Source organism: Macrotis lagotis, chromosome 4, assembly GCF_037893015.1.
Source record: "Macrotis lagotis isolate mMagLag1 chromosome 4, bilby.v1.9.chrom.fasta, whole genome shotgun sequence".
NCBI classification, from domain to species: Eukaryota; Metazoa; Chordata; class Mammalia; order Peramelemorphia; family Peramelidae; genus Macrotis; species Macrotis lagotis.
Window position 1 is genome coordinate 270,211,160 of NC_133661.1, and position 13,996 is coordinate 270,225,155.

The 13,996-nt window shown below is 32.7% G+C and overlaps 1 protein-coding gene across 1 annotated transcript in view; it reads right to left on the reverse strand.

Moving 5' to 3' along the window:
• Positions 1–13,996, reverse strand: part of NIN (ninein) — a 422,635-nt gene that overhangs the window by 36,885 nt on the left and 371,754 nt on the right. The window contains 1 exon segment of the mRNA XM_074236002.1: positions 6,092–6,190. Within this exon segment, the coding sequence (XP_074092103.1) occupies positions 6,092–6,190 (99 nt within the window).

Genomic DNA, 13,996 nt, shown 5'->3' on the forward strand with positions numbered 1-13,996 from the left:
GAGCTTATGATAATTTGAATATTTATCACTGCTCCCCCAAATTATTCTGCCTTTCTTCATATGTTTAATGTTAGGTACATTTATAAGGAATTTAGGGGAGATAGTTCTTTGGAGAAGCAGTTGGTTTGTATTTGAAGTTTTTCAATGAATAAAAATATGTAGCTAAAAATATGTAACTTGAAGGAATAAAATAGTTTGAATACATATTTGTATTAAATATTTCTTTTTTATTTTATTTTTTGCAAGGCAAATGGACTTAAATGGCTTGTCCTAGGCCACACAGCCAGGCAATTATTAAGTGCCTGAGGCCAGATTTGAACTCAGGTACTCCCGACTCCAGGGCTGGTGTTCTATCCACTGCACCACCTAGCCACCCCAAATATTTCTTATAAAAGCCTAACATTTAAAATATTATAGGGAACTCATGTTCTAAAAGATTAAGCACCTCTCTCCAATTAGAGAACCAAATTGGTGAACCAAAAATAAATTTTTAAGAAAAAGGAAAGCAAATTATTATAAAATCACATGAAAATCACTAGTAATCAGAAAAAGGTGAATTAAAATTCAATTCTGAGACATCACCATACATTTTCAAATGAACAGAATAATTAAGGGATGGAAAAACTCATTGGAGACACTATGAGAAGGCAGAAAATGAATCTTCCCACTTCTATTAAAATAACATTTCCACAAATTTCAAAAATGTAACTTTTCTAATGGAAAAGGCATGTTAAGATACAAAAATTGAAAGATACTCCAGAATTATTTTAAATAGTCATTAGGTAAATCATTTGGTAGAAAATGATATTAAAAGGGGAAAAAATTCTAGAAGACAACTCAATACTGAAATTTTTTTGAATTAAATCAGATCCTTAAAAAAAGAAAGTAATTCCAGATTGACTTTTAGGTTAGGCATATTGTTTATATACATAATAAAAACTTCAATTCAAGTTGATCTTTTGGGTGAATGTTAATAATACAATGGCATTAATCTGCAATGTTCCCTTTAATGGAGGCAGGGGGAATGTTGGGAAGGGTCTTTAGGATTTTCCTTCCTTGATTTTCAAAAAAGAACACTGAAGTCAAGTGGTGCTGTGCATAGAGTACTGACTCTGGAGTCAGAAGACCTGAGTTTAAAAAAGAACAATGAGAAGCAAAACTGAAGTGGCTGTATTCTTCCTGACAACCATAATAAAGATTTCAAAATTTTTTTTTACAATGTATCTAGAGGGGAAGTAGCCACAGAACAGTTTTCATCTTTAACTAATTAGAATTGAACTATTGAATTATATATCGTATTAGGGACATAGTGAAAACTGAGAGAGGGAATATAACATTCTAGGATGTTTGGAGATGGGATGGATAAGGAAAAAAATCATACCAAAGTAAAAATATTTCCTTAAGAGATCCAAGAAATAGCATACAAATGTATAAAATATGACCACACGAGAGTGGTTTAAGTTTAACCACAAGAAGCATGCCACTCCAATATTGGCCACATGCTCAACAAGTATCAGAGTTTGATGGAAGGCATGCAAACACATGATGCACTAAAATCAGGAGACAAGACCCAGGCTAATGAAAAAGTCAGTCATCACTGTAATATACAAATGGTAACATAAAACTTTAGAGCCACTATCCATTTCCTAAACTAATATCACAAATTCAGGGTGGGGAGGGAATTCAATTTCCTCCCCTCATGTTAAAGACAGTGGACTAGGTTAGCCTGTCATTGACATAGTTTCCTTTTTCCCTAATGCCTGTAATTCAGGCCCCCAGCATAGTCAAATGAATAACGGCTCATCTTTAATATAGCATAAAACAAAGTAAAAGTTGTTATTGACAAAGAACAATAATGACACGTTTCTATCATGCTAGGGTAGTACATTGAAAAGGAATGTTCTACCTTCACACACTACCTCAAGCAGAGAATTGTACCCCTCTCTTATTTTCAGTCACTGAGTTCTAGACACAGGTTAGCCACAGACAAAAGAGCAAAGACCAAAATATTATAAGAGTTAGAAAAAGAGAAATTAAAGTACCAAGTGATTTTTTCAAATGAGATATAATAGATATAGCCATACATTTGCCAGTATATCAGCCAGGAATACGTTGTGAAAGACAAAACCATGTATTTTGTTAAATAGAAAGTATGAAGAAATATATGCCATAATCATTGGATATATTCAGTCATCTGCCTGAATGAATTTGACTGTTTAGTCTCCTGAATATAACTAGGCAGGTTAATTAATCCCTATTCTAAAATCAAGTCAATCCAGACCATTATCTCACACTATATCAAACATTTTGCATTCAATAAACTGGATCCTGATTTTCAAATCAAGATAAGATAAAATAGAGATTAAGAACCAGAGACCAATATTAATAATGGACATTGGTGTCAAAATATTAAATAAGTTATATGCATAGAGATTACAACAAAAATTATCTTAAATCATTATGATTAAGTTTACCAGGAATTCAAGGATGGTTCAAAGTTAGGAAAATGATTATTATAATTAATCATATTAATGACAAAATTAAAACTAAGAAAAAAGTAATGATAATAATATAGCCCTCATTTATATTAAAAAAAATTTTAAAGCATAGGAAGAAAAAACTTCCTTATTAAGATAAAAAATGCTTAATCAAAACTATTAATAGATAAACATTAGAAATTTTCTCAGTAAGATTAGTAAAGCAAAGATGCAAACTAATACTATTCCTAAAAAAGGAATAAAAATAATTAAAAATAAATTAAGGAAATAGGCATTATCCAACAATAGATTCTCCCCTGAATTTGAGAACTTTATCAAAAATTAACTATTGGGTATTTCAAACCACATATCTAGGACATATCTTAAACTCAATATGTCTCAAACTAAACTCATTATCTTTCTCCATCTTTTAAAATTCATACTTTAGTATCTCAGATTCATAATTTTGGTACTACCACATCCATATTTCAAATCAGCTGCCAAATATTTGCTATTCCTACATTCACCACATCTTCTACTCTCTATACATCCGCATAACTAACATCATATTTTAGGCTCTAATCTATTCTTAACTAGATTATTTCAGCAGTATCCTAATTGATGTCCTTAATTTAAGTCTCTGAAGGATGGATTGTAGTGGGGAAAGACTTACGGCAGTCTGACCAACTAGCAGGTTATTACAGTAATTCAAACATGAAATGATTAGGGTCTGAATGAAGGTGATTGTACTATCAGAGGAGAGAAGGGGGCCTTTTTGAAAGCTGTTGCCAAGGTGAAATCAACAAGCTTAGATACGATAAGGTTGCAGGTGAGAGATGATGAGAAATTCAAGATGAGACTTAGTATATGGGAGCCCAAGAGTAAAAGGGGAAGAGTTTAAGAGGAAAGATGAGTTTATTTTTACACATGAGTTTAAGATGTCTATTGGACAAGTTTGAGATGTGTGAAAAGCAGTTGGAGAGGTGAAACTGGAAGTCAAGCAGAGATATTAGAGCTGGATAGGTAGATTTGAGAGTCATCAATATAGACATTATAGCTAAATCATTAAATCCATGGGAGCTGATGAGATTATCAACTGAAGTAGAATAGGAAGAAAAGAGAAAAGAGACCAAGACTGAGTCCTATGGGATACCTACAGTTAAAGAGTGTTACCTAGATGACAATCCAGCAAAGGAGCATAAGGAGTGGTCAGGTAGAAAAGAAGAGAACCAGAGAGAGTAGGGTCCTGAAAACCTGTAAAGAAGAGACTATCAAGGAGAAAAGAGTGACTGAAGTATCAAAGACTGTAAAGGCATCAAGAAGAATGAGTATTGAGAAAAAGGCCATTGAAATTGCAAGTAGGAGAGCAATAAAAATTTTAGAGGGAGCAATTTTGATAGAATTGGAAGTTGAATTGTAAGGGATTAAAAAGAGATTAAGAGGAGACAAACTGGAGAGCTCTATTGAAGATGGCTTTCTCAAGGATTTTTTCCACAGCAGATACAAGAGATGATAGTAGGGATGGAAGAAATAAGTGAGGATTTTTTTGAGGACAGGGTATGTTTTAGACAGAAGGGATTAGGAATAAACCAGCAGATAAGGAGAAACTGAAGATAAGTGAGAGTGGGCTATTAAGAGGATGGGAGGATAGGGAGCAATCTGTTGGAGATGGGATGGAATAGGAATGCTTATACAAGTAATCAAGCAAGAAATATACATTTATTGACTACCATATATCAGACACTGTAGTGTAAAGGATTCAAAAAGAGGTAAATGTTAGTCCCTTCCCTTGAGGAGTTTATCATCTAATGGAGGAGATAAAAAGTGAACAAATATGTATAAACTATATACACATATACATATGTATATACAATATATGTATGTATAAATGAATATGTGTATGCATATGGGATGGGATTTTAGTTATGAATTAAAGGAAACCGGGGATTCAGTAGGCAGAGCTGAGGAGAGAATGCACTTCAGGCATGAAAGACAGTTAGAGAAAACACCTGAAACCAAGATATGAAGTAACTTTGTTTGTAGAAAAGCCAGGAGATCAGTGTTTGATTATTCCCACTAAATAAACTCCAGTAGCTCACTGATGCCTACAGGATCAAATGCAAAATGCTCTGTTTGGCATTCAAAGCCCTTAATAACCTAGCTTCTTCCTGTCTTTCCAGTTCTTAACACTTTATTCACTGACATGTACTCTTCAATCCAGTGACACAAGATGTTTTTACTATTTTTGATTTTTAAATTTATTTAAATGTCTCTTCCCAACTACATAGCCAATTTTTGTAAAACACTCTTTAAGTTTCTGAGAAGTACGTGTATATTTTAGCAGTCCCATTCAGAATATGTCATAAATCTTTTAGCTCTGTTTTTTTGAATAATTTGTTCTATTCTTCATTTTTCCTTATGCTTATCTTTGTTAAATTTTTTCCAAAACTGAGACATTAATTTCTCCTGCTATTATTAGATTACTATCTCTAAATTCTTGCAATTCAGTTAACTTTTCCTTTATGAATTTAGATACTAAGACATTTCGAGCATTTAAATGTAATATTGTTGTCAATGACTTCTCTCAACATAATCTAATTCCTTGTTTATCTCTAATTATGTTTTAAATTTTTTGTTTTGTTTTATTTTGTCAGATAGCATCATTTCAACTCCTATTTTTCTGGATTCAATTGATGCAGAGTAAATTTTGTTGTAGTCTCCCGTTTTTAGACCGTATAAACAATAGATTATGGGGTTTTGTTTTCTTATTCAATATTTAACTCCCTTTTATATTTTTAGAAAAATTATTTACATTTGAATTTAAAAAGTTAGATTTATATTTTTCTCCATTTGTTTTTGATACATAATTTTTCTGAAAGAGGATTTTTTCTTCTATAAAGATAATATTGTGTCTTTTCAGTTTAATCTATGTTAGGACACAACCCCATTCCACAGGTTCTCTTCCCCTCACACTCAAATACTCCCTTCCCATTTGTCACAATTTTCCATAGTTTTAATATTTTATTCAACTTATTAAATCCTTTTCCTTTTTTTTCTTTTGATGCCCAATTAAGGTCCATCACAAATTCCCCTTTATCTTCTTCTTTCCCCTCCCCTTTTAAGTGTCCTTTCATTTTGCACCTTAGTTCTACAGTATACATTAATTTACATGTAAACAGATGCTGTACCTCCAGCATCATCTTTTAAAATTTTTCCTTCATTCTTATCTCTTTGTGTATTTTTGATAAGAAATCTCTTAATAGACTCTTTATAGTTATTTGATGATACTATTTTTCAATGGGTGTCTTTTTCTTACTAGTTTTTCTTTCTCTTGCAGAAGTAATTTTGGTAATTGTGCTTCCTTTGGTTGCTATAGTTGTTTGCCTTTCTTTTGCTTCTGCTATATGGAATGTTTTCAAAGCAGACAATCCAATAATGTCTACGTATTTTTGTGTAGAAATACAAAATTTTCTTTTATAGGCAGAATTCACCTGAATAATCCAGTTAGATCAGCACATACAAATTCGCACTACATAATAACTTAACTCTATGGCTAACAAATGAGGCATGAGATAAAAGACCCTTCATAGTTAGCCAGTTAGTGAAAAACTTACCTCCATTATCTCTTCATCTCCTTTTACTTGTTTATTTTTCAGACTTTGATTTTCCAAATGAATTGTTTCCAATTCTTCAAGTTTATGCATTTGATTAGCCTAGAAATAGGTTAGTAGAAATATCCTTTAAAATAGTCATTGAAATAGCTACAAAGTACATAAAATACACAGGACTTGACCTACAAAAATACACATGACTTAAATAAATAAAACTACCAAACAAAATTTAAAGAAAGAATCATGAAAGGGTTGGACTCAATGACCTCTAAGAGGTCTCACTTCATAGACAAGAAATCTGAGGCTCAGAGAGTTTAAGTGACTTGTCCAAAGTCATCCAGTTAGTAAGGAGTCAATGTTCATTGTGTGTGCCATTATAATAAAAATAATACCATTTGAAATACCATTAATATTTAGTGTCATATAATCAAATTATCAAAGGGCTAATTTTTAGAATCCAAAAACCTCCTCATTTTGTCAGCAAAAGTTGTACCTAACTGTGGTAACTCTACCAATGAAAATCACAACCTATTTAATATTTAGTAATTAGGAATTGTTCAATATAAAATGAAATATGCATAAATAATGTATTAGAGACATGAATTGAACGCAGGTCTAACTGTTTACTACCCCATTTTGCCCCATATTTTAGAACTAAACAATAATAACACATTTTACTAACATACAAAAAGTTGGAAATTTTAAGGAAGAAATTTTAAAAAAATAAAGAAAATAATGAAGACAAAAACCCAGAGAAATGAAGGTTTAGAACCTCTCCATTTAAAATTACATTACAAAGCAAAATTATTTATGTCTGTATTGTAATAAAATTACATTACAATTTAAATTTATCTGACCTTCATTAAAAAAAAAAGACATGAGAAGGTACTTCAGTGAAGAAATGAAATGAATAGAATCCAAAAGTATAAAAATGTAACCTGTCTTTTGCTTAATAAACCTGAAAACATAAACTACTGATGTAGAAATCAACATCTTAATTAGATTATCACCATAGATTCCAAATATAGGGCAGCTAGGTGGTGCAGTGGAGAGTGGTGCACAGGCCCTGGATTCAGGAGTACCTACCTGAGTTCAAATCCGGACTCAGATTTAATAATTACCTAGCTGTGTGGCCTTGGGCAAGCCACTTAACCCCATTCCCTATTGTTATGTTCAACTTTTCTAGTTACCTGTTCTTCAGAGTGTATGAGTTCTGTTTTGGAATTCTGCACCACAATTTGAAGTCTTGCATTCTCCTGCATTAACAGCTGTTCTTGATTAATCATATGATCCACCTTATGCCAGGAAAGCAATTTCTGCTGATTTTGTAACCCTGAAGGACATATGGCTTGTTCTGGAAGCCAGTTCTTTAAAATAAAGAGTATATAACACCTTAAAATTAACTAGCAAAAAAAAAAAACTGTTGTTACTCAGTAATTGTAATTTAAAAAATTTTGAATAATTATTTTTCTTTAATAATAAGAACATTATAGTAATTTCATAATCATAGTTTTTGAGGCATGGGAAGTTTTAAAATACTCTGAAAATATTATTTGACAAAATAATTCCTTCCATGCAACACTAAATAATGTTGGGTAGAAAATTTCAATTTCATAATAATATCAATTTATAGATAGATGACTTAAAAGAAAAATTGGTCCCTGTGAACTAAATAATTCTCATAAGTTTAGTGGTTATTATTTTTGACTCAGAAGAGAAGTTCCTGATAAAATGAACTCTGAAAAGATATATGTATGAAAGGTAATAATCATCAAAGTTCTAGCATGTTTTGCTTTGCATCATACAGGTAAAGAATCTAATGAAGGTAGGGCAGCTAGTTGGCACAGTGGATAGAGCACTGATCCTGGAGTCAGGAGTACATGAGTTCAAATCCAGTCTCAGACACTTATTAACTAAATGTGTGGCTTTGGGCAAGTCACTTAACCCCATTGCCTTGCAAAAGCTAAAAACTAAAAAAAAAAAGAAAAATTCAAGTACACAATTTTAAGCTATTGAAGGTGAAATTCTGACTTCAGAATTTTATCTAAAACCCATTTTTATTAAAAAATTCAAATATTCACAGTCAGCTAATCTTTAAAATATAAAACAAAAACAGGATTAACATCTTAAAAAATTGAATGTTCCAATAGTCATTAAAAACTAAAATTACTATTATTATTAAATATTATTACTAAATATTATTGGTTTCCAAACCTCCAGAGAGAAACCAAAACCAAAATTACCACCAATAGATAAAATGATCCAGTCAACATTTGTTTTATTATTTCAAATTCCCCTCACTTCTAAAATTCTATACATATAGCTAAAAGACATGTTCTCAATCCTGAATTATTTACATATTCTATCAAAGATACAATATGATTTGGAGACAATGGTAATATTGCTGATCTCTAAAATAAATCTTTCAGCATTCCTTTCTTTACTTTCCAGCACATCACATTTATAATGTATCTGTCAGTGATGAGAATGAATTGTTTATGGAGCTTCCTATTAATAGCATTAACTAGAATTGTGAATCATGTATTCTGTTTTTATTAAGATTTTCACTTTCAAACTAATTTTCTCCAAGTCTGGTAAACCCTGAATGATAATTTGGCTAATTTACATTATGTACTTTTCTATTTCACTTCATCATGAAAATGTCATCATTTACTTCCCTTAAATTAAGCCCCGCCTTCGGCCTTCTTGGAGCAAGTTACCTTGCTCCTGAGGTTCTGGAGTTGCTTGTGGAGTGACATCACTTCCTGTTTTAAGGCTTCCTTTTCCTGCTGGCTCACTTGTAGATCTGACTTCATTTGAGACATCTGAATGTTAGCATTCTGCAGACAATCACCTAAATTCTGAACCTGAATTCCAAGGACAAATATGTACTTTTATATTCATTGACAATTCAAATGTTTTCTCTTGATATTTCATCATTCAGCATTTCAATAATATCCTCATGAATATAATGGAATTGGAAGGATTAGTAGTCACATTCCTTCCTCATCTCCACAATACAGACAGTTCCTGCTTTATACAAGGGGATGATGCTGTGCAGATATTTATATAAAGTGAAATTGCCCAGGTTTGGGGAAGGCAAGGAGGCGGGGCAGAGGGTGTGACCAACACATGGTTCAAGAACATTGTGGGGGAGCGGGGAAGGGGGGGGTGATGTCAAGGACAGAGCAGCCAGAGCAGGAGGAAGAACAGAGTGGCAAGGGTTAGCTACATGCAATTCTGGCCAGAACTGACAGGAAGAACATGGTAGCCAGACCCAAACAGGAGAGGACAGTTGATGCGTGAGGAATCAGGGACAGCCATGTGTTACCCCAGAGGTCACAAGCTGGTGGTGGGTGGTGTGGAGAGAAAGAGAGCACAATAAGTTCTGTTAATGTAAATGTCTTTTTTAAGAATGTAGATTTCAGGGGCGGCTAGGTGGCATAGTGGATAAAGCACTGGCCTTGGAGTCAGAAGTATCTGGGTTCAAATCCGGTCTCAGGCACTTAATAATTACCTAGCTGTGTGGCCTTGGGCAAGCCACTTAACCCCATTTGCCTTGCAAAAAAAAAAAAAAAGAATGTAGATTTCTTTCAGAAATATTTACATAAAATCAGCACTTTCAATTTGTCTTTTAGTTCAGCAGAAGACAAGAATGTGCCACAATCTAGTGAATTTGGGAAATAAGCTCTAATTTGACCAAGGCTATCTTTCTGTCTAAAGAAAGGAATTGTAATACAGTTCCATAGGTTACTAAGTGAATATTTTATAAACACTTAAAACTTGAATATAAATATGGTTCATAACACATAATGTTCTAGATGGATATCCTAAAGGATAGTCTTTTGTCCTACAGAACCAGATAACCCAGGCAGAAACAGAACAGGCTATCTCAATGTATATTAGTTTATAAAGTTTATAAAGTGGCTCATCAACTTTCTAATTGAGTCTTTCAGTCATTCCAAGATTGCTACTAGGGTAATTTATGTAGCTTTAAAATGTTCAATCATCAGTTCAATCAACATTTTTCTACTTTGCTGTCAATGTTAAGAATTAGATACAGCCTTCTGTAGTGTTTAGATGATACTATACATAATTAGGTGATACATGACTTTTTTTTAGATTTTTTTTGCAAGGCAAATGGGGTTAAGTGGCTTGCCCAAGGCCACACAGCTAGGTAATTGTTAAGTGTCTGAGACCGGATTTGAACCCAGGTACTCCTGACTCCAGGGACAGTGCTCTATCCACTGCACCACCTAGCCACCCCGATAAATGATTTTTAATGATAATAACATGTTGAATCTATGGAGCAAAACATTACAAAAAATTGTTCAGCTGTCTGGTAGGATTGCCAACCTTGATCTATTATAGATTCAAAATTGTAATCAATTAAATACATATTGAGCATTTACAACATTAAAGGCACTTGAACTAATATTAAGATATAACACGGTATCACCTCTCTCAAGAAACATTTAAATGTACTGAAATATTAAAAATATTAAGAAGTTCAGCAAAGGGAGAGATCATCTTTAGCTACAGGGAGTTATCAGGAAAGGCTTTATCAACAAAGTAGAATTTGAAGTGGGTCTTGAAATATAGATTAAATTCAATAGATAGAAAGGTTATTCTGGTCAAAGTAAACTCCATACAAATATTCAGGCAGAAAAGCATGGAATATAAGTGGAGGAATGATGAATAGTCTTGCTGGAACAGAGATCAAGGAGTGTAATATGACATAAAATTAGAAAACCATAATGAGGAGAGTCTATGTTCCAAGAAAAAGAAGCTAGACTTTACTCAGTAGGCAATGAGGAGCCAAAGATAATTTTTGAGCAGGGGCTGGATCTGTGATTATGCTATATAGGATGGAAATTAATTTGGCAATACCATGCAGGAAAAGAATGAGTTAGACACCTGTTAGGTAGCTATTGCAACAACCCAAGTGAGAGGAAAAGATCTGAATTAGGATGGTGTCAAAGGGAGTACAAAGGAAGGGGGTGAAGTGAAAGTAGAAATGATATTAGTTGGCAATTGATTAAATATAAAGGGAAAGGGAGGAGAAAAAACAAATTTTGACATTTTTAAGCAATGTTTTTATTTTTTTTATTTTTTATTTTTTGCAAGGCAAATGGGGTTAAGTGGCTTGCCCAAGGCCACACAGCTAGGTAATTATTAAATGTCTGAGACCGGATTTGAACCCAGGTACTCCTGACTCCAGGGCCAGTGCTCTATCCACTGCGCCACCTAGCTGTCCATTAAGCAATGTTTTTAATAGAAAGAGGGAAATCATGAGGAGTAGATTTTGGGTAAAGATAATGAAGCATCCAAGTGGCAGAACTATTCAGGTGGAGATGTATACCTGGAATTGAAAATATGATATGATTCTCATGGGAAAGGTTGAAACTAGAAATATAACCAATGATAATAATCTTTGAAATGATAATATATAACTTTTGCTAATTAACTCCATCTTCTTGAAAAATTATGTTATAACATATAGCAAGCAAATATTTGATAGTTTTGAGAATCTATTGGCTGAATTCAGAGTTAAATTGATTCACTGGTAACAATAGCTATCATATATTTTGTTTACTACCTAATAAATAGATTTCACATTAAAATATTTGTATATAATATTTCAAATTAATTAATTACATTTTTAACCTGAGTGCCAAGAGAGAGAGCTTCAAAGAAAGTATAAGTAGCATAAATTTATACTGTAAACCATCCTTACTGACTAGAAATTCAAATTAGAGCACATCACACACACACACACACATATAATATGTATACTCTGTATATATACTCTATTATGATAAGCAAGATCCCTAGGATAAGAAATTTTGAAGGAGGAGGTTTTAAGTTCTTTCATTGTACTATAACCATGTCAAATATTGCTTAAAATAAATAGGTCACTGAATTTAAAAATATGTAATTAAAGGGGCAGCTAGGTGGCGCAGTGGATAGAGCACCGGCTTTGGAGTCAGGAGTACCTGGGTTCAAATCCAACCTCAGACACTTAATAATTATCTAGCTGTGTGGCTTTAGGCAAGCCACTTAACCCCATTCCCTTGCAAAATCTAGGAAAAAAAATATGTCATTAAGCTTTTTTCATGGGAAGTATTATTGTGTCAACAATAATATTATGTCAATATGTATTATTTAAGTAGACCTATCTACATTGCTTCTTTTTAGTCAATAAAATGAAACTATATATCAATTTAGAAAGATATATTTATATATATATATATATGTATGTAAAAGATGAAGTAACAAGTAGGGGAAAAGTAATAAATCTTTACCTTTTCATGGGAAGCTGCAAGCTGTGATTTCAGTGTTTCACTCTGGTCCTCCCAAGACTTCTGTTCTAGCTTCATAGTTGCAATTTTGTTCTCTAGAAGGCTTAATTTTGCCAACTATTATAGGAAAAGGAATAATGCAGGAAGGGTAAAACAAAACAAAAGGTTAACTTACCTCAAATTTAAAGTCTATTATGCATATGAAAATAGTTAACTATTAGAAAATGTAAGTATAAAAAAAGAAAGAGAAACTGCCTCCCGGTTTCTTTTTAAATATAAAACTTCTCCTCTGTCCTTTTTTTGTAGTTTTCTTGCTGTATATTTTCCTTCTACCTACCTGAGTACTCCTTCTCAGTCTTCATTGTAGGTTTATCATTCATTCATGCTCCCTAACTGTGACCATTCCATAAATTTATGTTCTGGACTATCTTCTTTTCCCATTAATAATCTTCCTTAGCAAACTCATCATCTCCCATAGATTTATCATCTCTTATCTTGACTAATAGCTTTAACCTCTCCTGAAATTCAATCCTGCTTATTAGACATTTCTAACTAAATATTTCTAAGATATTTCAAATTCAACATTTCCCTATTTTTTGCCAAATGCATCACCATTTCCAGTCTTCCAGTGTTTATATTTGACTACTGATTCTCCTCATCTCACAAATCAAAGTAGTTGCCAGATTTCAAGTTTTCTACCTCCAAAACTTATATTGTAGCTACTCTTTCTTTATCCTTATATATTCACTACTTTATTTCAGTCTTTCATTATTTCTTCTCTGGATTACTGCAATGGCCTCCTAATTGTTCTCCCTCCTTCAAGTCTATCCCCCACTCTAGTTTTCTCACTCCATTCAAAGGGATTTTCATTGTGTCATTCTGATCATGTCACTCTCCCTCTCAAAAACTCCAAGGACTTCCTGTTGCCTCTGTGATAAAATATAAACTCTGTCATTTAGCTTTTAAAGTCCTTCACAATCTGTCCAAAGGGTAGGAAGAACTTAGGAAGACCTGAATTCAAATCCTACCTCACATACTTATTGGTTATATGGTCTTGGGCAAGTGACTAAATTTCTGTCTCAGTTTCCTTAACTGTAAAATTGGGATAATTACCACACTTATCTTGCAGGGTTGTTGTGAGGATCAAAGGACATGAAATTTATAAAGCACATAGTTCTGGCACATAGTAAGAACTATGTAAATGCTGGATGCTGTTGTTGATGTTTTCATTGATTTATAGAATGTGATTTGTAGAATAAGAATATAACTATTAACAAATATATAATCAATGTAATGATAAATTTAGTAGATCTGATGACATATAGAAGTGCCTGAAAAATTTTTGTAGCAAAATATTTATGCTAATTGAAGAAATTAGTTTAATAGGGTAGGTACCCTTTCCACAGTAACTGAAAATTCCACTCATTATGACATGGAAGAATGTTCTTACTACATTATCAATAAATCTATTTAGTTTTTACCTAGAGCTTTTTCTTTGAACAGCTTTTCATTATAGCTTAGCACTCTAGAAATTTTACTCTGAAAATCAAAGAAAACCAGATATCTGAGCATCTGTAAAAGATGAAAGAACAAAATCTTTTCATTG